This window comes from Bombyx mori, chromosome 18 (assembly GCF_030269925.1).
Source record: "Bombyx mori chromosome 18, ASM3026992v2".
NCBI lineage: Eukaryota > Metazoa > Arthropoda > Insecta > Lepidoptera > Bombycidae > Bombyx > Bombyx mori.
The window spans coordinates 2,503,939-2,531,080 of record NC_085124.1 but is presented as its reverse complement, the minus strand read 5'-3'; the positions used below and the strand labels follow the sequence as shown (position 1 = coordinate 2,531,080).

General features: G+C 41.9%; 1 protein-coding gene across 1 annotated transcript in view; it reads left to right on the top strand.

The window, feature by feature from the left end:
* The window catches only part of LOC101738614 (pecanex-like protein 1), a 34,109-nt gene extending 22,467 nt beyond the window's left edge, over positions 1 to 11,642 (top strand). Inside the window, exons 20-26 of the mRNA XM_038017160.2 lie at positions 498 to 598; positions 1,223 to 1,318; positions 2,061 to 2,126; positions 3,654 to 3,757; positions 4,139 to 4,351; positions 5,808 to 5,991; positions 6,361 to 11,642. Of these exons, the coding sequence (XP_037873088.1) occupies positions 498 to 598; positions 1,223 to 1,318; positions 2,061 to 2,126; positions 3,654 to 3,757; positions 4,139 to 4,351; positions 5,808 to 5,991; positions 6,361 to 6,501 (905 nt within the window). The 3' untranslated portion in view covers positions 6,502 to 11,642. The remainder of the gene's footprint in view (positions 1 to 497; positions 599 to 1,222; positions 1,319 to 2,060; positions 2,127 to 3,653; positions 3,758 to 4,138; positions 4,352 to 5,807; positions 5,992 to 6,360) is intronic.
* Positions 11,643 to 27,142: the final 15,500 nt, after the last annotated feature.

The window sequence follows — 27,142 nt, the reverse complement described above, 5'->3', positions numbered from 1 at the left end:
ACTTCCAAAGTTTTGAATGCTTTACCGAGCGTGGTTACGGACGATAGACAATGTCGTTCGTCGATATTTTGATATTGTGCTAAGTACTTTAAAACAATGTCTATAGAAGTATATGTTTTGACTTCTGTACACCGAAATACCTTCGTTCTGATAGTTACTTATTCATAGGACGATCATTTAAAATTATTTTAAGTTATCATTGAACTAACAAATCGAGTACATGTGATAGAAGTTCAACTTCTTTGGGAAGAGTGAGGTATTTTCAATACTTGACATCAGTAGACCATTACTATGAAATGCGTATTCACTTTTTATTATAGATATAATACGTTTAACCCTTTTGAATTTCTCTGTGTTTAAATGTATTATTAGTATTTATTCGTCCGGGGCTTTAAGAAGTGAGACTTCTATGGTTGAGAATTTAATATTCTTGAAAGACTCAATAGTGTTCAATAAATACGTGACGAATACGCGCTAATTACTAACATATATTACAGCAGTTTATACGGAAACGGTCGAGAGCCGGCGCCGCAGCGAAGATCGGTCTTCAGCCGGGCGGAGAGAGAAGGCGCCGCGACCCCGGGCGCACCCGCACCAGGTACGCACGCGCGCGCAATGTGCACGCAACACGAGACTTGCGGCTGCTACCGCTCTTGAGAACTATGCTGGGAGGTGGTGATGATTGAAAACTCTTCAACTTGGACTTGCTGCTCCTATAAAGGGGCGAGCGGTGACGTTCTTATTGTTTTAGTTACAAAGTGTTTTTTCGTCTCAAAAATTTTCGTCTGTGTGTTGCATGTCGCGTGACGGTCGGCCGCGGAGTAGTGATAAAGTGAAAGGCGCTTGTCAGAGCAACCAAAGCCAACATGGCGGCGGGTTCAATAAAAATATTAGTTGGAGACTGTCTACTTTTATCCTTTCCCATTATCATTCCAATTTTCCAAGTATAAAATTAAGGCTGATAAAGCGATTTTTATACCCTTAATGGAATATTATTCCAAAATTTTTTTAGTTAATGTGAAAAAAAGTTTCACTTTTAGCGTGGTTTCATAAAGCCACACAATCCTTTTTTTTTGTCTTTGATGTACTAACTATGCAAATGGAAGAATTTGATTCGAGCCCTACATTCTAGCAGAGGGTAATAAAAAAGAAAGGAGAAGAAGATATGCGTACGACTCGCAAGGTTCACCAGGTGCCTTACCACCAGTGTGTTCTGTTGCAGAGTGACGGCAGGAGGATGCGACGTGAGCGAGCTCTGCCGGCTTCCTTCCGCCTGCTAGCAGCCGATGCTGCTCACTCGCACGCGCACGACCTGCCGGTAACAAAACCAGCCTTTTGTTTCTTTATTTGAATATCTAAAAAAATCTATTATAAAAAAAAGGCATGCCCGCCGAGTTTCTTGCCAGTTCTTCTCAGGATGCAGGCTAGTTTTTGTGAATTGGCGGTAGTTCTTTTTGATGTTCAACAAGTATATACTTTCATTTATGTTGAATAATTATTTTTTTTATTTGATTTGATTTATTTGTTGATTAAATAGGTGGGCGAGCTCACGATCTACCTGGTATTAAGTGATCATCAGACACCATAGATATCTAGAACGTAAAGGCTGCCACCCACCTTGAGATATAAGTTCTAACGTCTCAAGTTTAGTTCCAACGGCTGCCCCACCCTTCAAACCGAAACGCATTACTGCTTCACGGCAGAAATAGTCAGGGCGGTGGTACCGGTAGGTAGGGGTACCTAATCCGAACAAGTCCACTACTACAAATTATAATTTTTGAGGGTGTAATTTTTATTACACGTTGCTTACACCTTCATCTTAGAAGTCATTTGTGAGCTATTGTTAATTAAGTCTTTCATCGGAAAATTACCTGCATGCGGGATTCGAAAACCAACAGAGTCGCATCGCTCCAACCCAGTACGTGGAGTGTCTTATTCTTTAGGTTAAATAAGCACTTGTTTAAATTTATGTCATTCGCGGGTATTTACTAAAATATAAGTATATATATACCTATTTTACTATGTATTATGTAATGCAATTAGTATGTGTATTGTATCAGAGCACCGGGGGCAGCAACTGGGAGTGCGGCCCGCGCGAACAGCCCCGGAGAGCCGCCAGTGTCAAGGTACGTACCGACGCGCTGTAGCCTACGGACTACATGAGCGCCGACAGTGTCGCGGGTCCAGTCCCGTGCTGGCAATTTAATAAAGATATTCCCCTTTAATATATCGCACATACGGTGCGAAAACGTCACTTATGCAAATTATGTAATTTTTCATGAAAAACGTTGGAAAATTCAACATCTTATTATATTGTTACGCGCTGGGGTTCGGGATAAATAAAATTTCACCAAAGTACAACTTAAAAACTGTATTCAACACTTAAAACCCTTAAACACTTCACACACACTTTAAAACACTCAATTCGCTTATTCCGCTTCGCTTCAGGTGAACCTTTCACTGTATCGCTTCGAGTAGTTTCGATTACTGACTGACTGCGCGCCATCCCTACAACGCTTTTATAGCCGATACCTCATCCCCAGAACCGTCGAGAATATTCCACACATCTCTAGTCGAAGTTCCCGCTATCTGACAATAGATGGCGTTGTAATTCTCGATCATTCTGGATCCTTCGATATTCGTTCGACTATTCGGCGATAGATGGCGTTACTCTTACCGGCGTAACAATATCATTCTTATATAGTTCTGCTAGACTATAGAAATGAAATAATATTTAAACTACAACTTTAAACTCCATCAGTAAAAGCAAACATCTCTTTCGTCTCACTAATAACTATTAAAAAATGTATTTTCTCATACTTTATTCAGTGTTAACAAAAATTGTACAAGTGACTTGATAGCACCGTATCTGCGATATATTACCTTTTAAAGCCTCTGGTGCATGAAAATTTAAATATAATAATTGAAGACATGAGTGGATGAAGGGGATATGATACATTTTGTTAATTTTGAGAAAACGGGCAACGACTTTAGTTACTTTTGCTTTATCTTCGTATAAAACTCCTTCATCACATGCTATTTCTAAAAATAGCCTTTAAACCTGGTGTTTTAAGGTCTAATATGGTTTATAGGCACATAACACCTTCATTCAATGTAAAAAACAACATGTCATTTCGGATCCTCTCGATCCACTTACGGTGCTTTTAGGTACCTCAAGCACCGGTCATCGTTCTCGTCGAACCCGTCGCTTGCGACGAAGGGCTCGACGAATAAATTAACCCACAGACACAGCGCACTGAGTTTCTCGCCGGATCTTCTCAGTGGGTCGCGTTTCCGATCCGGTGGTAGACTGCGAAGCACTGCTATAACTAGGGCAGTGTTAGCAACACTCCGGTTGAGCCCCGTGAGCTTACCTAGACGTTAGGGTGAAGCTAAAATAGCCTCTCAAGGCTATCAGCTTAGGTAGGAAAAAAAAGATCTCTTGCAGATAACCGTTTTTATCTGGGTAAGGGCATACAGAATGTATCGTGTTAAGTTCCACGAGACTGGCTGTACCCGTAGTACGGCACGGGAGGCGGCTGGCGGTGATGCCTCCAGAGCTTCCTCGAGAACCGAGTGCAGCTGGAGGTACCGCCGCCAGCCGCCCGCCCGGTCCGCAGACGTGACAGTGTGACGATGTGACGGTGTGACAGGTCACGTGCGGCGAGGACGAGTCCTCCCTGGAGGACGTGGCGGCCGGCCTGGACCTGTCCCTCTCGCTGCCCGACTGCAAGATCATAGCCAACAGGAATGCCAGGTGCGGACGATACTAATTAGACTATTCGGGGAATAATAATAATATAACTCTTTATTTGACACCACATGTACCTTCACTGGTGGTAGGACCTCCTGAGAGTCCGCGCGGGTGGGTACCACCACCCTGCCTATTTCTGCCGCGAAGCAGTAACGCGTTTCGGTTTGAAGGGTGGGGCAGCCGTTGTAACTGTATTTGAGACCTTAGAACTTGTATCTCAAGGTGGGTGGCGCATTTACGCTGTGGATGTCTATGGGCTTCAGTAACCACTTAACACCAGGTAGGCTGTGAGCTCGTCCACGCATTTAAACAATAAAAAAAAATTGAACGCGAGCGACACCCCGGGGGCGCGATGAATGAAAGTACTGCAATTGCATTTCACAGATTTTTCATAAACGAAGGCACATCGAAGGACCTCTCGAAGATAACCAGAGAGATCCGCCACGAGAGGGAGAGCCACCGCGGGCTCGCCGGCCGCTACACGGAGCGCCCCGACGCGCCGCCCGCCGACCGGGACGCCGCACTCAAGAAGGACAGCAAAAAGGAACCGAAAAACAAGGAGATAAAGACTAAAATCAAACGTTCCGAATCTGGCAGGTATGTTCAAATATAAAGACTTTTTGAAGTTATACTTCTTTAGGCGCGTTATGAAAAATTTATGAGAGTGAAATTTTAATCCGCGCGCGCACCGTGACACAAAATTAACAGAATGAAGTTGCCCACTAAATCGCTCATTACAATACGACCGACGTAACTTGGCGAGTCTGAATATAGCCGCAGGTGAACTTTCCGAACAGTACCGAGAATTACCGAATTTATACGATGTCAAGAAAAGGGATGTCCAATATGCGCGTTTGAGGATGTTGTTTAATCGATTTTTTTTCAAATTGATTAAAATAAAAAAATAAAAAGAAATAAATTTAATAAAAATAAAGTATAATTTCTTACGCGCGTACATAAGTACACGCACCCTTTTTTTCATTACATATTTTTATTGTGTAGTACGGTAGACAAGCTTACAGCCCACCCGTGGTTACCAGAGCCTTAGACATCTAACTGTCGCCACCCACCTCGAGACATGAGTTCTAAGGCCTCAATATAATTACAACGGCTGCCCCACCGGCTACCGAATATACGATATCCCATCCCTTGTTTAACGTTCTTGACGTAATATTTTTACAATTTCTCAACGAACACTTCGGCGTTTTCAACGAGCGCACGGAGACGCGAACGACGCGAGACTATTTGAATTTGAATTTTATGCGGACGTTTTTGAGACGCTGAGTGTGTTCTCTTGGATTTTTTAATACATCAATGGTTACAACGCCCCACCCTTCAAACCGAAACGCATTACTGCTTCACGGCAGAAACAGGCGGGGCGGTGGTACCTACCCGTGCGGACTCACAAGAGGTCCTACCACCAGTAATTACACAAATTATAATTTGTCGGATTTGATTTTTATTACACGATGTTATTCCTTCACTGTGGAAGTCAATCGTGAACATTTGTTAAGTACGTATTTCATTAGAAAAATTGGTACCCGCCTGCGGGATTCGAACACCGGTGCATCGCTCAACACGAAAGCACCGGACGTCTTATCTTTTAGACCACGACGACTTATTGTATCATTATAGTATTTCGTTAGTATTTGTATATTATTATTTCGTATTTCGTTATAAGAAAGTGCAGCAGGGCGTGCATGTCTTTGAAAACGACAGACGAAATAAATTGAAAAATAGACAGACCGCCTTCCAGCAATCTTTACAACTTCGTGGGTAGTGTTCTTGCGTGTAGCTTCTGTTTGCGCACGTTTAAGAACAAGATAGGCTACCGTAGTCATATTAGAGCGCATGAGAGGCGCGGACATTAACTTCTAAGTTATTGAACTGAAAATTTTGGACGCCGTTGCCGAAACCGGCTTGAAACCATGATGATGATGATGATAATGATGAAGATGATGATGATATCGGTGATGGTGGTGATGATGATGATGAGTATATTAGTGTTTCGTTCGTGAGCAGTTTGTGAGCACGCGGCGTGTGTTTGTTGCAGGAGCTCTGGGCGCTCCTCGGTGAGCGTGGGCAGCAAGGTGCTGATCGTGGAGCCGCTGGGCGTGTACGACTGCATCAACCTGGGCCGCCGCATCGACGTGCACTGGCCCTGCGACCTGCAGCGCCTGCGCGGGGGGCGCAGCGCCTGGGGCGCCTGGGTGCCCGCGCCCGGCATGGACGGACTGGTGCGTGCCGCTACATGACACTCCTACTTGTACTACTCTTGAAACGGGACAGCGTTACTGGCTTACTGTAGAATTACCGAGAGCTGCAGTACCTATCCGGACCAGTTAACTCAAATTTGTATGCAGTTGAAACAGCACTCTAGCGGCAAACGTAGGCAAACTTTCCAACTCCATACAAATTTGAGTTAACTTTTACGCTTTCGAGAACGTTAAAAAACTCGGACTAAGCACACCGTACACACATGATACTTGAAATATTTGACAACATGTCCTACCTGACCTAGTCTCGAGGGTAGAATGAGTGCCAGTGAATTTTAATTATTATTCGTGAGTCTAAGGCGAGTTCCAAGTAAACATCTTTACTTGCAGGTGGTGCACAAGTGGACGCCGAACCACAGAGACCCGAAGCTGAGGTCGCACGTCGATAAAACGATCCTCCTCGTGCAAATCGACGACAAGTACGTCCCGATAGCCGAGAACTGCGTCCACGACCTCGGCGATGAAGTGTGAACTTTAAACGTGTATACGTAAAGTTGAAAATCGAATAATTGTCGAGGCCCCGAGGTACGATTGAAATGTAGACTTTTTTAAGCGGACTAAATAATTGACGTAGCATTGGAATTTGAACTTTAAAACCTTGAGGGTACAGTGTGAAATAGATAGGACTGAATTTTGTGACGGGGATAACGTTTAACTTCGAAGTAAATAAATATAAATATATAGACATTTGTCACAAATTCATGCTATTATAGATTTTGGAATTTGTCGAGTCACAAAAAATGTTTCAACGTTTTCAATAGCCAATAAATTAATTGGACATATAGTTTCACAGGACGTTCACTTTTGATCCTATTTAATATATATAATGTTTTATAAGTGAAATCAAAAACAATTAACAGAAAGAAAAAATAACTTAAGACCGGATAATGCTCAGAACCAATCAACATCTCTGGACCTGGTTCTATTGTCTGTGATTTTAAAATGTGTATCCTGACTTCTCGTATCTATCTTATGAAGAAAATAAATTTGGCTTATGAATAAACAGTCTGATGTGTGTGTCTGAAAAGTAAAATGCAACCATAAAGCCATCGATGTAGAGATTGATTTTCTATGTCAATGATATTGTAAATATTATGTGTTTGATTGACCATTCTGTTATGTGTAATTGAAACCCTGTCCTCAATCATGATACATCAGCATTCATATCTTTGTGTAAATGTTATAATTTAAAAATAATTGATAAATTGGATTGAGCATCGCACCGACGCCTCGGTCCTAAAGGAACTTAATATCTCTCAAAGGTTATCGTCAACAATACAGTCTAGGATTCTTAGATATTTTTACACTTATCGCGACGGCCAACAAAGCCTATCGAGAAACTTGTTGTTTAGAGTAGGATCAATGGTAAAAGATCTCGTGGACGAAACCCTGGACTGATGAGATGAAAATCCTTACCAAAAGCTCACATAAGGAGTGGATGCGCCAAGCCTCAGTTCACAAACTCTGGAGAAGCTTTCGGTAGGCAGCGGCTTGGGTCTGCCCTGGCATTGCTGAAGTCCATGAGCGACGGTAACCACTCATCATAAGGTGGGCCGTAAGCTCGTCTGCCTACAAGGGCAATAAAAAAAATAAAAATAAAAAGCTGTCAAGTCTTTAATAAGCAAGGATTCCACATGACCACTCTGACAGCTCTGCCAAGTAACCGACTATGATGATGATGACATAAAACCGCACTTACAGTTGAATTTGGTTAATCTTTAAACAACAACCGTAACAGCCGATTATGGTCCAAATCTTTAGGTTAATAAAACTGGATGTGTAACTGTGTGGACGTATTGTTTTCGTCTCTTTCTCTCTTCTAAATATGAACGTAGCTAAAATGTTATGAAATGGTCTTGCCAATTTTTTTATGTATTTTTAAATAGTTCCGAGTGTGACCTTAATGAAAATAATTTAGTTAATTAGGTTTTATGGTTATTTTTAATGCGTCGAGGGATGAGCCAGCTCGCGTGTCATCTCGAGACGTGAGACGTTTACGACTCCGTAGTGTCCCATTAGGACTAGGACTAGGACGACTGACCCAAATAAAAGTGGAAGACGCGACTGATCCGTGGCAGAAATGGTAATTTTGGTGCCTACCCGCACGGGCTCACAATACCTTGGATCCTTATCATTGAAGAATAAACGAGGGTACAATAAAAAGAATGATCCAATTGGTTTGTTCATTTCTATTGGTACTGACAGCTATACAGACCGCGTTCGTTGAAGGCGCTCGGGTAGTTGTTAGCAAATTCCACCCGTCCTGACTGAGCCCTTGCTCGCCCACCTATCCTGGTGAAGCTGGACAGATCTCCGGGCCATCAGTAATCCCTCGATCAAAAAAAAAAAAGACCGGCGTCATTGTTCGAGATGACCTTGCCGTGACCTTCGGCACCATATTGCATCATCTCGACTGAACTCCGAGCTCATTTCGGGCTGCGTCCTTATCAACACATGCCAATGACGGATGGGAGCCACTATAGACAAGTGGGCCGTACGCACGTTTACCTTCAGTGATAACAGAAAAAAAAATTGGTCGAAGATTATTCATGAGACAGCGTCACCATATACACTTACGATTCAGTAGGTCGTCAGCCAATCGATTTAGATAACTTTGATTTTCGTCACGATACAAGCGAAGGTCATATATTATCCTGTCTAGTGTCTATTTATTCTTAAGTAATTACTTTATATGTATGTAAGTGTCGGTAACTGTAAATAAAACAAGCAATTGTAAATATAAATGTAAAAAAAAACAAAAACAAACATAAATTATGTACGTTTATCTCTTTAATATATTAAATTTATAATTATTTAAGATATGAGTAGAGTAATATTTCTATTTTGTTATTACATTTTTATTTCTTTCTTTTTTTTTATAAGTAAAATTAAAATAAAATTCGCACCCAAATATTCTAAGTCTACAATTACACCAAATATGTATGTTTATTAAGAATATATTTATGAAAACTTATTGAATTATGAAGGAAGACTCATTAGAATAATACACAACAAGTTAAACCTTTACTGGTTTTACTGGTGGTAGGACCTCTTGTGAGTCCGCACGGGTAGGTACCACCGCCCTGCTTATTTCTGCCGTGAAGCAGTAATGCGTTTCGGTTTGAAGGGCGGGGTAGCCGTTGTAACTATACTGAGACCTTAGAACTTATATCTCAAGGTGGGTGGCGCATTTACGTTGTAGATGTCTATGGGCTCCAGTAACCACTTAACACCAGGTGGGCTGTGAGCTCGCCCACCCATCTAAGCAATAAAAAATAAATAAATAAAACATATGTTTTAAAGTTAAATGAAATTATTATTTTTCAAATCGAACAGCTATTTATATTTTGTGAGCTTAGGATAGTATTTGAAACAAAAATTGGAAACCTTGGCAAGATAATTTTCTTTTCCAAGTAAATTGTATCGAATTTGCAATTTCTGCATTCTTTACTTATTTTACCAAGTCATATTTCAATACTTTATATTATGTTGTTTCTATATTTAATCATACAAGTAAAATAAATTTTATTTGTTTAAAAATACACAAATTTTCCCATTTGTTTCAACATTTACCAAATAATACTTATTCCCTATTTCAAATATATATATATATTATTTTAATTTTTTTATTCCTTAGATGGGTGGACGAGCTCACAGCCCACCTGGTGTTAAGTGGTTACTGGAGCCCATAGACATCTACAACGTAAATGCGCCACCCACCTTGAGATATAAGTTCTAAGATCTCAGTATAGTTACAATAGTTGTACAATAATAATTGACCTGTCACACTGTTGAACACATACTAAATAAAAAGTACATAAATTGTGTATTATTCTATAAAGTGCTTATCACAGATTAGCTGTATATATTCGTTGTTGTCTAGATACTATATAAGTCGTTGACCTGTCACACTGTTGAACACATACTAAATAAAAAGTACATAAATTGTGTATTATTCTATAAAGTGCTTATCACAGATTAGCTGTATATATTCGTTGTTGTCTAGATACTATATAAGTCGAGATGCAATTTATATAAACATCTGTAATGTTCGTTTTATAACAAAATAATAATAAAAAGCTAATAATGGCGCGTTGTGGTTTACGAATTTAAATTGATATATTTAAAATATTCTTGTTTACATAGGAAAGATATTGGTTTTACAAAACTTTGAATAGATTTATTATTGTGGTGTTTAAAGAGATCATTTGTTGTTGATGTAAATGTGTTTACTATTGGAAAATATAGAGGAGTTAAAATGTATATATTATGTGTATATATATTTTGTTTTGAAGTGTGAGTAAGCCGCATAACATAGTGACAAATGTGTGAAGTAAAGTCCAAATGTGGTGGTAAAAAGCTTGGTTAATAATCATAATAAATTATAGTAAACATATTTATAAATAATTGTGTTTTAAAAAAATATGTCTTATGTACATAAAATAAAGTTCTTATTAATTTATCACGGATCCATTGATACAGTCCTCTCAAATATTCTCAAGTTGCCTTTATATTTTAGACTGATTTTTTTCTATAATTAAGATCAACAGAAAATGCCTTCGAACTTATTCAACAATTTAAAACTTTAAAGCTAAAATTTACTCGGTCATTTTAGCTTATTAAGATTCAAAATGTTCATCAAGTATCAAGATCTCCTTTGCACCTTGCACCGGCAATGATAGTTGTTAGGTCTACTCTAATTTGACTGTCAATTTGTTCTTAACAAACTCATATCGGGTAAAATTATGATTCGCTTAAAACGTGACAGAAAAATAATGCACTGAATGATTTTATGCATATAAGACCGCATTGTAAAGCAAAGTTAGGTGTACTGACCTAGCGAGGTCATTGGATATTTGTAATTCATCGCGTGCATTAAAAAAAACTATTTGTTTAATATTATTCATCGATTGTGATTTTTATGGTTCTACTGGAAGGATTTACCAACACATACATATCCTTTAAATACATCTTACAATCTTCTCTTTCTTAAACCCTGTACCGTCATCTTCTACCTGACTGTGTGTTATTTTTTGCTTTCGATGTATGATTCCAATAGTTATGTAAAGTTGCTATCTTTTAGATCGTGAGCTTTTTTTTGATCTGGCAACGTCATATGTACCTACCTACCTTTAACTTTATTAGAATGAGTTCTTAATATATTAAAAAAATATATGTTTAAGGTAAATCAGTGTACTTATTTAATGTTCTTTATTAGAAAGATCACGATTGTTGAATGTTGATAATGTCTGACTAGTTGTTTGTTAGGATTGGAATTAAAAACCTTGCTCGCGGCCTTATTCGGTCGGAACCTTTTTGACAGCATCAAAGTAATTAAAACCTTTGATAAAAAATTCAAGAATGTATCGAAAAAAGTTCTAATATATATAATTTTTTTAATTTGTACTATTGTCTATAGGAACAGCAGTATATATGAATAGATTAAAAAAAATGAATGTAGAAACTCACAATCCGTCCACAGACTTGTGATTTGTGCATAATTTTTTTTTGTGTGTTTAACGAAATTTCAACAATCGTGCATCGATACCTACCTAGTTCGGTTACAAGAATGTATCGTCATAAGACGCAAATAAAATGGTACATGCAATCGATGGTAGTGTTTTATTTGATGAGTTTTGAATCGCACTTGTGTATTGTAAGCCCTTGCTACCTGAGCCTATCGCGACGCAATCGTCAGCTTCGATTTGTAAATTGAGACGCCTCTACTAGTTTGATTCTCCGTAACAAGAGGATACAGAATTTGCATATTGATGTGCCTTTGGAAAACATACAGCATTGTATTATGAAGAAGCAGTGTGTACTTAGCTTAGATTCCTTGTCTATGTCCAACCATAGACCGTCAATTTAGTTCCATCTTTAGCCGCTAGGTGCTGCCAGCAAGTATAAAGGGAGCGCAGCCATCTTTGATCTTCATAGCGTTGTGTACTTTCGTACTGTGAAGTCGCAAGTCCACAAATATTTATTCGACTTCTTATTAATTGCAAAAAAATATTTATTTTGTGTTTCTATGAGTGGTATTTTGCAATCATTACGAGTATTATTTACCAATCCTATCATCGGACGCCATGAATCACGCGTCATCTGTTGGAGGTGATGTTGAGTCAAGCTCCATAATTTCCGAGAGGGAAGATGTCCAGGCGAGACGCGATGGAGACGCCTCGCGTTCGAACAGCTCGTCAAGCGAAAAAGAACAAAAGGAGTCTCTGCGTAAGAAACGACGGGATTCAAAGGTAACGGTCGATCTTCGAATCGGCTCGTTATCCCACCAGGTCAGTGACGTTGTAAATCTAATAATGCATCAACTGTGTGTAACAATTGAATGTAACGAAAAATGTTGTAAACAAATTGATCTCGTCAATACGGAAATTTTGACAAAAACACAACAGATTTAAACTAATAATCTTTGTAACATAATTACTGAAAACTTTGACAAATCGTCTCCGTCGTACAAGTTACCCGTAAAAAGCGTTTTAAATTGTATACGGAAAAAAGGGTCGTATGTATAGAAATAACACGTCAAAGTTTAATTTCCGTGGTCTCTAACAAAGTATCCTGTTGCCAACGCACCACTCATTGAGGAATTTTTGTTTGATAATAGTAAATTGAAATCTATTCAGTCCCTCTGAGGGCTACAATCCTATTTGTCACGATCTCGTACAAAAGGTAAGCCAAACATTATAAACAATCATAGTCTGTAACATCTGGCACAATCCAGAGGGGGGCAATTGAAGACACCGACGGGAGGCACTGAGTGCCACCAAAATTGTAATAATTTGTAAACCATGTATGGTTACCAAATACCGTAAAAAAAAAAAAAAAAAAAAAAAAACTACCTTTTTTCTGCGGAAGAAAAGCGACGGATCAATGCGTCCAATTTTGGATCTTCGAGAGTTGAACAAGGTCGTAAAGATAAAACACCTAACTGTTTTCGGACACCTAGGTACCAAACTTTCTCCACCCAGGGGACTGGATGATAGAATTGAACATTTCTCAGGAATATTTTTCTAGTATCAGTCGCAAAATTTCGTCGATACTTCTTGAGGATCAGTACCAAGGTACCAGTATCAGTACCTCCAGGAAGGAATCGGTACCTTCTTATGAGTTAGTATGAAATGACATGCCTACCCTTCGGTCTGGCTTCAGAGCCACACCTTTTTGCTTCTATAACATGCGGGTCGCAGAGACCTTGCGTGCAAAGGGAACTCGAGTGCTAGTGTCTACTAGACGACTTCCTTTTTGGTCGACCAAGACAAATCCAAGTTGAAACTTCAGGCTGCAGAAGCTGTGAAGCTTTTGGATTAACCTTTTTTGCTTCCATAACATGCTGGGTCGCAGAGACCTTGCGTGCAAAAGGAACTCGAGTGCTAGTCTACCTAGACGACTTCCTTTTGGTCGACCAAAACAAATCCAAGTTGAAACTTCAGGCTGCAGAAGCTGTGAAGGTTTTGGATTATCTGGGCTGGCATGTCAATTTCCATTATATAGGGTGCTCGGTCGCTCGGTCGCGGAGATATTGCGTGCAAAGTCGAGTGCTAGCTTACCTACACGACTTAATCTTGTTTCACCAAGACAAATAAACGTTTTTGTTCCCATAGCATGCTCGGTCGCGGAGACCTTGCGTACATAGGGAAGTCAAATGTTAACGTACCTACGCGACTTTCTCTTGGTCCTTGAAGACAAATACACCTTTTTGCTTCCACAGCATGCTCGGTCGCGGAGGCATTGCGTGCAAAATCGAAGTGCTAGCTTACTTACACGACTTAATCTTGTTTCACCAAGACAAATAAACGTTTTTGTTCCCATAGCATGCTCGGTCGCGGAGACCTTACGTACATAGGGAAGTCAAATGTTAACCTACCTACGCGACTTTTTCTTGGTCCATGAAGACAAATACACCTTTTTTGCTTGCATAGCATGCTCGGTCGCGGAAACATTGCGTGCAAAGGGATGTTGAGTGTTATCCCACCTACGCAAATCCCACCAGGTCCATCAAAAGAAGTCCAAGTTGAGTCTTCAGGCCACATAAGCTGTAAAGCTCTTGGATTATTTGGGCTGCCAAGTCAGCCTTACAAAAAATCAATTAGTACACTGGTTCAAGAGATGACATGTCTAGGGATTCGATGGAAAATTGCGAGAAACGAAGTGGCCACTCAACAACATCCTAGCTCAAACTCTGACGGAATTACATCAATCTATGCTAACTTGCAAATTTTCTTGCAAAGTTTCAAGAAAAGGGGTAAAAAACAGGCCATCCTGCATGTGTTAACAATCAAATGCAGTGCTGACGCGAAGCCACATGATAGACATTGCCGATACACAAAACCAACCATTTCCTGGCAACGGAAGCTTCGGACATGGGTAGGGGTTACAATTAGACAAAATATTAACGTCCTGTCTATGGTCAGCTCAACAACAGAAACGGCTCACCCACAAAAGAGCTATTTGCAATGGTAGTGACAATCAAAATGAATCTGAAAGTATTTCACTAACGTTGACCTTTCGATTTTTAAACCTAAGCGATAAGTTCAAGATAACTGTCAGCTTATCTCTCGGGGAGATACAACATCATAGCCGACAGGCTATCACGAGGAAATCAACCTGCGAAATGGCACTTTTTACCACAAGTGACCACAAAAGTTTTTCGAAAGTGGGGTCATCCGGATATAAACCCATTCGCCGACCAAGATTGGATACCTTCAGCAGACCGTAGAGGATGCAACTAGCATGGAGAATTCCTCCTCTCAACCTTCTCCCCAAAGTACTGACTCACTTCAACAGTGTCTAGGGAACCTACCTGGTAGTGTTCCCAGACTGAGCGAAAGCATTTGGGTTTCCAAGCCCTCAGATCCCGAACGCTAGATAACTCGCACGAAATCCAAAACCTGCCTCCTCCACAGGTTAAACATTAACCCTGAAAGCTTAGAAAGGGGGGGGGGGGGAGGTTGTACAAATAATGACTGGTCTAAACAGGAGATTTGTTGAAAATTAGCTGGTGTCAATCCACTTTGTCAGCATACTTACCAGCAACTAGAAGATGGTGCATATGGTGCTACAGTTTTAAAATTGATCCTAAGTCTGCAGATGTTGCCAAATTCTTTCTTCTTTTCAAAAAAAAAAAAAAATTTTGCCTATAAAACAATCCTTCTGCATCATAAAGCAGCGCTGTCAACTTTCTGTGGGCGAAATACATGTAGGACAGCAAACATTCTCAAGCTCTCTAATAAAAATTGCTATTTTAAAAAAGCCATCGGAATAGCTAAACAAAATTCAACTACTTATTACAATTTTACTAAGTGTAGTCCCATTCACATGAGATCCGAGAATAGTTCTAAACTGGTTTTCTTCAAACCCAGCCACCACATCACGCTTCAATGTAGCTTGAAGGACACCAACAACCATGTTGCTGGCTACGGGACGCAGAGTTAATGACCTTACTTTGCTCAACATTTCTAAAGACAGTTTCTTTGATAACAGAGAAAAACATCTTTCTGATACCAGTCTTTGGGTCTAAAATTGAAATCCATTTTCGTCAATAATCTGCATAAGTGCTTTCTAAACATGAAACTAAAGACATGTCCGGTAAGATTCGTAAGGACTTTTTTCTATGTGTGTTGTCACAAAAGCGGCATCCCGTACTGTAATTGGAAACTGGTCTTCGTTCAACCTTACGAGGTAATGGCATCAACGCATCTCTAAGAAGTGGTAGATCAGCAGTAGCCTCTGAGATGGATTGATAATGAACCAATGGACGAAATACTTTCTAGAGGCAATTGCAAATCATCCAAACGTTTACAATAATTATTGCCGAATAATAGAGCTTCGTAAAGATCCTCACGATTCTTTTTTTCAACACATTTACTTCTACATGATGTGTATACATCATTTATACAATTTATACATTTTCTTGTATATACAAGATAAAATGTTTATTACAAACTTATAAATATTTTTTAATTATTGAATTAACGTGGAAGTTAACAACTGTTTTTTCGATTTAATAATTATATAAATTATGAACATTATCATTGCGCTTCATAATTTTATTATGGCTTTACCTATTTCATCATAGCGTTGTGCTTAATAATTTCACCAGCAGATAACAAACACGTCTTCATAATACAATGCTGTAGGTATGTTTTCCAAAGGCACATCAATATTACGGTTTTACATAACAATAAAACCGATATTATGTGCCGAGAAGGAAAACATACAGCATTGCAGGAAGTTCTTCCTGGTGAAGACTATGAAGATCAAAGATGGCTGCGCTCCCTTTATACTTGCTGGCAGCACCTAGCGGCTAAAGATGGAACTAAATTGACGGTCTATGGTTGGACATAGACAAGGAATCTAAGCTAAGTACACACTGCTTCTTCATAATACAATGCTGTATGTTTTCCTTCTCGGCACATAATATCGGTTTTATTGTTATGTAAAACCGTAATATTGTTGTGCCAAGAAGAGTAACGCCATCTATCGCCGAATAGCCGATCTAATCGCCGATCGAATAGAAACGAATATCAAAGGATCTAGTAACGTCTAGAACGCTCGAGAAGTACAACGCCATCTATTTTCAGATAGCGGAAACTACTACTATAGTCGGATTTTTAATTAGACGAAGCCAGCTGACAGTAGCTAATGTCACTTTGTGAAATAATGTTGCTATATTTAAAGTAATAGTGATGCGTTCAGTTCTCGTTCAATCACATGAATGAACAATGAGTGTGAAGAGTTAATCATTAATTTCAAACTATAAAAGAATATTATTTATATTTTACAATAAAATTGTATTAAAGTGCTCCCATATATGTTACTAGTAGTATGTAACTACAATCAATTTTTGTATTTTCATTACCTACCTTTAATTGTTATATTTTATACATCTATAGTTTCAACTATATGATGTATTGTAATAGGACAGTCTTACAAGCTTCCTCGCAATGTTTTTCTTAATGTTTAAAACACTCGGTATTCAGTACAGGTAGATACTATAGGAACATAGTATTTCGTCGAAAACTCGTTGGTATGTACAAAGCACGCCTAAAATTCGAACCCCGTACCCGATATCGGCAATTCGGCACACCAACTATTCACTAGACAATCGAGGCAATTTCATTAATTCAGGAGTTTTTTCAATCGTTCACTTTGTCACAACACTATTTTTATTTCATCAAAAACTGACAACACAGTAAACGTCAGTTGACTTCGTCTAATAAAAAATCCGACTATAGAGATGTGTGGAATATTCTCGATAATTCTAGAGATGTCATATCGACTAATAAAAGCGTTGCAGATATGGCATGCAGTTAGATAGTAATCGGAACTACTCAAAGCGAAACAGCGAACGGATCACCCGAAGCGGAAGACGCGAATTGAGAATTTCAAAGTGTTTGTGAAGTGTTTAAGTGTTTTAAGTGTTGAATACAGTTTTTTGTTGTGCTTTGGTGGAATTTTATTTACCCCGAACCCCAGCGCGTAACAATACAGACGTGTACCTCTCGCATTTACCAAGGAAAAATTTCAGGTTCAAACGAAATTTATATTGTTGATAGACGCTCATGCTTACCACTCGTAAATATAGGAAGATTGTTCATTTAAGCCAGTGATTATCAAACTTATTTCTTTTACCGCCCCCTTTGAAAATCAATTATTTTTCAGCGCCCCCCATTTTTTATACACCCCTAAAACTTTAAAACCACAATTTCATTAATTTAATTAATAAATGTTGTATTAATTTTAGTAAATGTAGTACCACGTAGTACATAATTATGTATTTGTAGATACTATTATTGTTTCTTCATATTATTATATGTCCATACATCGCTACAGAGCGTGTATTTATAAATTTTCAAAGTAAAAATGAATTCTTCTCATCAATATGTTTGTTTAAATTCAGAATTACCAAAATAAATTGCTAGTTCACTGTACTGTTACTATGCTAATTTATTAGAACGAACTATTTTTGAGAACTATTTTTGTTGAATATCTTTCTCATTAATATAAGATTCTCATCATAAGATAATTAAAAAATTATTAGCTAGAAATGGATCCTCCGAAAAGGACCTCAGAAGGCGAATCAGTATGGCAAAGAGAGCTATGTCCCAAATGGACCGTGTTTGGGCGGACAGAAACATCTCGAGGAATACCAAAAAGCAGCTCGTCACCTCCCTCGTCTTTTCCATTTTTCTCTACGGCGCAGAGACTTGGACCCTCAAGAAAGCCGATCGCCAACGCATCGACGCGTTTGAGATGTGGTGCTGGAGGAAAATGCTCGGGATTCGTTGGACAGAACACAGAACCAACGAATCCATTCTTACCGAGCTCAAGATTCCAATGCGCCTCAGCACTACATGCGCGCGGAGAAGTTTCGAGATCTTTGGAGATATTGCCAGAAAGCAAGGGCGGATCCAGGGGGGGGGTCATGGGGGTCATGACCCCCCCCTGAGCTGGTCCCTAGGTGGACCACATATTGAACATAATGATTTTAGGACACAATATATTGTTGCTCCTTATATTGCTCCTTAATTAATTTAATATAATATAATAACTTTGTATGATGGCAAATGTTTGGGAACGAACGCATCGAAAATTGGAATTTTACCGCGCCACACTCGCACGCGCTTGTCGACTGCGTAACGTCTAGGTCTTTCTCTACGTTGCGCAGACTTAAATCGTGGCTAAGATCTTCAATGGTTGAAGATCGCCTAACCGGACTGGCACTTCTCCACGTTCATAAAAACGTACCCATTGACGTAAATGACGTAATAACGCGTTTTGGGAGAAGACGTAAAAGAAAAATTGATTTTGTTATTTAAATATATGTATTTTGTCTGTTTCTGTTTTGTTTGTTGGAAACCCTTGTCGTACCACTTTTGCGGAGTTTTGCGTCATACCCCTCGACATACCTCTAGCTGTTATGACAAACCGTTCACCACGGTTATGGAATATAAATAAGCTGCTTCATTCCGGGCGTGATCATTTACTATAGGAGGGCCCTGCACTGCGTCCCTCTCGATACTCCCTAGCTCTTACATATCGAGGCGTCAGTGTGCCGCATCGCGCTGACGGGACACCAGTCGATCGTCATCGCATCCGTCTATCTCCCCCCTGACAAACCCCTCCTGAGCAGTGACCTCGAGACGCTGCTCGGTATGGGGGACGCGGTCATTCTGGCAGGCGATTTAAATTGCCACCACACTAGGTGGAACTGCCATCGTACGAATGTGAACGGTAGGCGTCTCGACGTGTTCATAGACGACCTCACATTCGAAATATTCAGCCCCCCGACCCCCACGTGCTATCCCTACAACGCCGCGCGTCGTCCGAGCACAATAGATCTGGCACTGCTGAGGAACGTAACTCTGCGCTTGCGCTCCATCGAGGCAATGTAAGAACTCGACTCAGACCACCGACCTGTCGTCATGCAGCTCGGTCGCCCACTTAACCGCGAACCAGATACGAGGACCATGGTGGATTGGAAGAAGCTGGGCACGTGCTTAGCTGACACCGCTCCACCAATCCTCCCCTGCGGCCCGGATTCAACTCCATCCCCCGAGGACACAGTCGAATCCATAAACATCTTCACTGATCACGTCTCGACCGCGATCATAAGATCTTCTAAACAAGTCGATGTGGAGGACTGCTTCCACCGCATCAGACTTTCCCCCGAGCTTAGGGATCTCTTAAGAGTCAGGAACGCGGCAATCCGGGCCCACGATCGATATCCCACGGATTCAAACCGGGCTCGGATGCGTCGCCTACAGCGGGAGGTCAAATCCCGCCTAAGCGACGCCTGAAATGAAAATTGGGATAGTTACTTAGAAGAACTCGCGCCCACTCACCAAGCATACCTGCGACTAGCTAGGACCCTCAAGTCCGAAACTATCGTCACTATGCCGCCTCTTGTACGCCCCTCAGGCCAACCAACGGCTTACGATGACGATGACAAGGCAGAGTTGCTGGCCGATGCACTGCAAGAGCAGTGCACCACCAGCGCTCAACACGCGGACCCCGATCACACCGAGTTAGTCGACAGGGAGGTCGAGCTTCCCTGCCGCCCTCGGACGTGTTACCCCCCATTACCACTTCCGAGGTTAAGGAGGCGATCGATAACCTGCAACCACGGAAAGCTCCCGGATCCGACGGCATCCGCAACCGCGCGCTTAAATTGTTACCAGCCCAACTAATAACGATGTTGGCCACCATTTTAAATGCTGCTATGACGAACTGCATCTTTCCCGCGGCGTGGAAAGAAGCTGACGTTATCGGCATACACAAGCCGGGCAAACCGAAGAACGAAACCGCGAGTTACCGCCCCATCAGTCTCCTCCCGGCCATAGGCAAACTATACGAACGGCTCCTTCGTAAACGCCTCTGGGACTTCGTCGCGTCCAACAAAATATTGATCGACGAGCAGTTTGGGTTCCGCGCCAGACACTCGTGCGTCCATCAAGTGCACCGCCTCACGGAGCACATCTTACTAGGGCTGAATAGGCGGAAACCCATCCCGACAGGAGCCCTCTTCTTCGATATAGCGAAGACGTTCGACAAAGTCTGGCACAACGGTTTGATATACAAACTGTATAACATGGGAGTGCCAGACAGACTCGTGCTCATCATACGAGACTACTTGTCGAACCGTTCGTTCCGATATCGAGTCGAGGGAACGCGTTCCCGCCCCCGTCACATCACAGCCGGAGTCCCGCAAGGCTCCGCCCTCTCCCCGTTACTATTCAGTTTACATATCAATGATATACCCCGGTCTCCGGAGACCCATCTGGCGCTCTTCGCCGATGACACCGCCATCTACTACTCGTGTAGGAAGAAGGCGTTGCTTCATCGACGACTTCAGACCGCAGCTACCACCATGGGACAGTGGTTCCGGAAGTGGCGCATCGACATCAACCCCACGAAAAGCACAGCTGTGCTCTTCAAAAGGGGGCGCCCTCCGAACACCACGTTGAGCATCCCTCTTCCGTCTAGGCGCGTCGACACCTCCGCCTCCGCCATTCGCCCAATCACGATGTTCGACCAGCCCATACCGTGGGCCCCGAAGGTCAAATATTTAGGCGTCACCCTCGACAGAAGGATGACATTCCGCCCCCATATTAAGACGGTACGCGATCGTGCCGCCTTCATTCTAGGCCGTTTCTACCCGAGGATATGCAGGCGAAGTAAAATATCCCTTAGAAATAAGGTGACACTCTACAAAACTTGCACACGCCCAGTCATGACCTATGCAAGTGTAGTGTTCGCTCACGCGGCCCGCACTCACTTAAAATCCTTCCAAATTATTCAATCCCGTTTTTGCAGGATAGCCGTCGGAGCCCCGTGGTTCGTCAGGAACGTCGACCTCCATGACGATCTGAACTTAGAGTCCATCAGTAAGTATCTACAGTCGGCGTCGATGCGCCACTTCGATAAAGCGGCACGACACGAGAACCCTCTCTTCGTGGCCGCCGGTAACTACATTCCCGATCCTGCGGACAGAATGGAAAGCAGTCGAAGTCGCCCAAAACACGTCATCTCGGATCCTCCCGATCCACTAACGGTGCTTCTAGGTACTTCAAGCACCGGTCACCGTCCTCGTCGAACCCGTCGCTTGCGGGGCTCGACGAGTAAATTAACTCTCAGACACAGCCCACTGAGTTTCTCGCCGGATCTTCTCAGTGGGTCGCGATTCCGATCCGGTGGTAGATTCTGCGAAGCACGACTCTTGCTAGGGTTCGTGTTAGCATCGTCGTCAGGTTTGAGCCCCGTGAGCTCACCTACTAGTTACGGTTACGCTGGAATAGCCGCTCCAGGCTACAAGCTGAGGTAGGAAAAAAAAAAACCCTGATAGTGCTTCTCTGGATGTCTTCAAGAGAAGATGACAATATGTACGTGTAAATGTACAAGTTATTATGTTTTTCAAGTGTACAATAAAGAATAAATATTTTTAAGTACAGTACTTACGTACATTAATAAAATACCTACTTTTTACTTGTATCTATTGTTATCAAAATTAAATTATAAGTTCTTGACTTGACCATGACTATGTGACCCCCTCCTGGCACCAAAGCTGGATCCGCCCTTGCCAGAAAGAGAGGTGACAATCTGGAAAAGCTGCTGGTAACAGGCAAGGTATGCGGGAGAAGGCACAGAGGTAGAAATCCAATGCGCTGGTCGGACCAAATACGCTCCACTCTCAATATCTCAGTCCACATTGCTATCCACACAGCCGAGGACAGGTAGTAATAGCGCAAGATGATGCAGGAGAAAGTTATTAGAGGAGGCCACGACCCTCAGCACTGAGGATTATCGACGCAAGAAGGAAGGAAACTACGAAAAATAAATTAATATCATTTCGTATTATAGACAAATATGGGTAATTTTTCATAGAATTTTAGTTTATAATTTAGAACTGGTTCAAATAAAAACCGCCGCCTAAGTCAGCGTTTTTATTATTTGTAATAATTAATATCTATACTAATATTATAAAGAGAAAAGATTTGTTTGTTTGTTTGTATTCAATAGGCTCCGAAAATACTTAGCCGATTTGAAAAATTCTTTCACTGTTTGGAAGCTTCACTATTCATGAGTGACATAGGCTATAATCTTTTTTGAAAAAAATTAGGTATCCTTACTACAATTCCAATAATTTAACACAAGGTGTAAAAAAAATTTCCTAAAGTATTCTTTACGTCGCGTACCTACGAAAACTATTGATGATAGAATAAAATAATGTACTACGACTTTGTAGAAAACCTTATTATTTACAAAAAGTGTCGCGACAGCATATGTCTAACTAACACTTATTGCGGCATAACTTGTAGTTATAAGTTATAAGTGTTCTTTTATTAAAAAAAATGCCCCAGGTAAGACACGGAGTGCCCCCCTACCTTCGCCGACTGGTGGCTTCCTACTTGGAGGACAGATCGGTCACATGTACTGGACACGGTGGGATCGTGCACAGGCTCCCGGTTGTGCGCGATGTTCCACAGGGGTCGGTGCTCGGCCCCCTTTTGTGGAATATTGGGTATGACTGGGTACTGAGAGGTGCCCTCCTCCCGGGCCTAAGCGTAATGTGTTACGCAGACGACACGCTGGTCTTGCCACCGTTGGTGTGGCGCATGTCGTCGGCAAAATGAGGAGATTGGGCCTCGACGTGACACTCAGTAAATCCGAGGCCATGTGGTTCCACAGGCCCCGGAGAGTGCCACCTGTCGATGCCCATATCGTGGTTGGAGGCGTCCGTATCGGGTCGGGGTACAGTTGAAGTACGTCGGCCTCATTCTGGACAGTCGTGGGACCTTCCGTGTTCACTTTCAGAACCTGGTCCCTCGTTTGTTGGGGGTGGCCGGCACGTTAAGCCGGCTTCTTCCCAACATCGGGGGGCCTGACCAGGTGACGCGCCGTCTCTATACGGGAGTGGTGCGGTCAATGGCCTTATACGAGGCGCCCGCGTGAGGCCAGCCACTGGCCGTGGGGGTAGCGAGGTTGCTGCAACGGCCGCAACGCACCATCGCGGTCAGGATCATCCGTGTTTATCGCACCATCTCTTTCGAGGCGGCGTGTGTACTGGCTGGGACGCCGCCTTGGGTCCTGGAGGCGGAGGCGCTCGCCGCTGCCTATCAGTAGCGGGCTAACCTTCGTGCCCGGGACGTGGCACGTCCCAGCCCCAGTGTGGTCAGAGCGCGGAGGGCCCAATCTCGGCGGTCCGTGCTGGAGTCATGGTCCAGGCGGCTGGCCGATCCTTCGGCTGGTCGTAGGATCGTCGAGGTGATTCGCCCGGTTCTTGTGAATTGGGTGAATCGCGACAGAGGACGCCTCACTTTCCGGCTCACGCAGGTACTCACTGGGCATGGTTGCTTCGGTGAGTTCCTACACCGGATCGGAGCCGAGCCGACGGCAGAGTGCCACCATTGTGGTTGCAACTTGGACACGGCAGAGCATACGCCCGTCGCCTGCCCCACATGGGAGGGGTGGCGGCGTGTCCTCGTCGCAAAAATAGGAAACGACTTGTCGTTGCTGAGTGTTCTGGCATCGATGCTCGGTGACGACGAATCGTGGAAGGCGATGCTCGACTTCTGCGAGTGCACCATCTCGCAAAAGGAGGCGGCGGGGCGCGTGAGAGATGCACAGGCCCGCCCCCGTCGAGCGGGGTCCAGGGAGACGGATCTCGCCCAAGCCCTGGCCCTCCTTAGTGTTTCGGGTCTCCCTCACATGTCGGCCAGGGGACCGGCGAAGGGGGCCTAAGAAGACGACGTGCAAGCTGCTCTGCATACGTTTTACGTATGAGCATCCGGGTGATGGAAGGCCGACTATCCCCAACCCACCCTGGTTCTGACCCAGCGGGGTATTCCGTAGGATAGACCATTCTAACCGGCGCCATCTAGGCGGGCTTCGGACAGCCTGCCGACCGAGAGGGCTGGTGGTCGTGGCGCCGACGACCGGCAGTCCGGCATCCCGAGGGGGAGGGTGATGGGAGAGATGTGCTCCGCACTAAACACTTCACTTTCCCCCCTTTGCCTTTTCATGAGCTCTGTCTCATGCGAGGTTTGGATGCTGGTTGTTGAGCGACAGGAGGTTTTAGTCGGTACGATTCCGACATGCCCCGCCCTCCATCCCCAGTGAAGGGCGGAAGCCTGGCGATTTCCGGCGAAAAAAAACGTGTGGCTCTCGGGAACTGCGGCGGTAAAGCTATTGCATAGCATTTTTTATGAACTTATGACATTATAATTAGACAATGATAATTTAATATTAAAACAATAATAAAACAAGACCACGCTATATTAAACCTTAATAAAGGCAAAACCTTAACTGTCCCCTTCACACTCATAAGCTAAACCGCGAGAGAGAGAGATGGGCAGACTTTTCATGATTCGCATGCAGTGTGACATCACGCCACGCGCTCATTCACAAACACTACACAAGCGCAACGTGTGAATGTGTTGAACGCGAGCTACATGGTAGGCGAGGTGAGGGTTATTAGGTTTTTTTCGTTATGGAATTTCATGATTCGGGCGCCGCGCTCAAGGCCCGCGATAAAAGCTATGCAATAGCTTAAAAATGTATGAACTTATGTTTATGGACCTAGTGCTGTGTCTGTGAGAGTAGCACAAATTTGGTTTAAGCGTTTTCAATCCGGAAATTTTGATGTCAAAAATGCACGTCGCTCTGGTCGCCTTATTACGGATAAAATCGATGTCATTTTTGAAAAAGTGGGGCAAGATCGGCATATCAGTAGTTACAACGTAACTGAAGAACTGAGAATTGACCACAAAATAGTTATGGCGCATTTGAAAAAAACTGGGTACACAAAGAAGGTCACTGAAAGAAACCTAATGAACCGTGTACTCATTTGTGATTCTTTATTACGACGTAATGAAACCGAACCATTTTTGAAGAAGCTGACAACTAGTGATGAAAAGTGGATAACGTACGACAAGAACGTACGAGAAAGGTTGTGGTCAAAGGCCGGTCAGGCTTCACAGACTCTGGCGAAACCCGGGTTAACTCGCAACAAGGTGATGCGTGTGTGTGTGGTGGGATTGGAAGGGCATTATTCATTATGAGCTATTACCACCAGGCAGAACCATCGATTCTGAACTCTACTGCGAACAACTGATGAGATTAAAGCAAGAAGTTGAGAGAAAGCGGCTGGAATTAATCAACAGAAGGGGTGTGGTTTTTCATCACGATAACGCTAGACCTCACACATCTTTAGCCACTCAGCAAAAATTAAGAGAGCTTGGCTGGGAGGTGTTAATGCATCCGCCGTATAGTTCTGACCTTGCACCTTCAGATTTCTACCTGTTTCGGTCTCTTCAGAATTCTTTAGGCAGTGTCAGGTTAACATCACGAGAGGACTGCCAAAACCAATTGTCGCGGTTTTTTGATCAGAAGCCCCAAAATTTCTATAGCAATGGGATAATGTCCCTACCTAAAAGATGGCAAAAAGCTATCGAACAAAATGATACCGACATACTTTAGTTAAATGTGAATAAACTATATTAAAAAATGTTGTGAATTTTCTTAAAAAATGCGAAGAAACTTTTTCCCCAACCTGTTATTAAGTATATAGAAATAAAATAGTACAATGTTTACAATAAGTGAGCTGTTTAGGCTTACTATACTATACTATTTGACATTGGACGGTAATGGGTAAATTGTAAAAAATAATAATCTAAGACAAGTTTTTGAACAATAATTATATACGTATTTCCATTTTATATAAAAATTATGATTCTCACATCAGTAATTTCTTATAAAATGCTAGGAAAATGCTTTAAAATGCCCTTATGTTAGAAACAAGAAAGAAAACCTCAATTTGTGTTAGTTTACGTATGTGTAATATTTTAAAACTATGCATGGTAGTTTTTTTCTAATCTTTAAAATAATTTCTGGTGCAATGTAATTAAGGTAAAATTGCTGTAATTTTTTAACTATCATCGGTCATGTTCCGCAGAAACTTGTTACAACTTGATTGCGTACGCTGTGTGGGCTATCCTACGAAATCTATGTTAATTATTTTAAGTTTTTATAACATCATACAGGGTAGAAATATAAACTAATTATTCGTTATTGTGTAGTAGGTGAGTTTTAATTTTAGTAAAATTTTAAATACTATAAAGTAAATGAAATTACAAATTTTACAGCGCCCCCCTAACCCACATCAACGCCCCCCATTTTTTCGTGGGCCCCTTAACGCCCCCCTCTAGGTTTCAAACGCCCCCCAGGGGGCGTTATCGCCCACTTTGAGAAAGACTGATTTAAGCAAATTAATCGAAGAGTTACCCAAATAATTCAAAAGTAGTACATATTTACATACGCATGTCAAATATCATATTTGTTACTGTAGTTAAAAAAATAAATCGAAGTCTAACGAAAATAAATATATACTATTTGCATTTTAAATTCACTTTTCGAATGAATGCCCTTAAGCCATTAGATGTAGTTTTTATTCAATTTGCTAATTACAACTCTTGGGTACATTTTTCATTTCATAATTACACAAAATTACATATTAGGACTACAATTTCTTGAAAAATTTCCCTTTATATTTGTGGTTTTTTAAAAGTATCTTCTCTGTTTTTGTAAACTGCAGACAAAA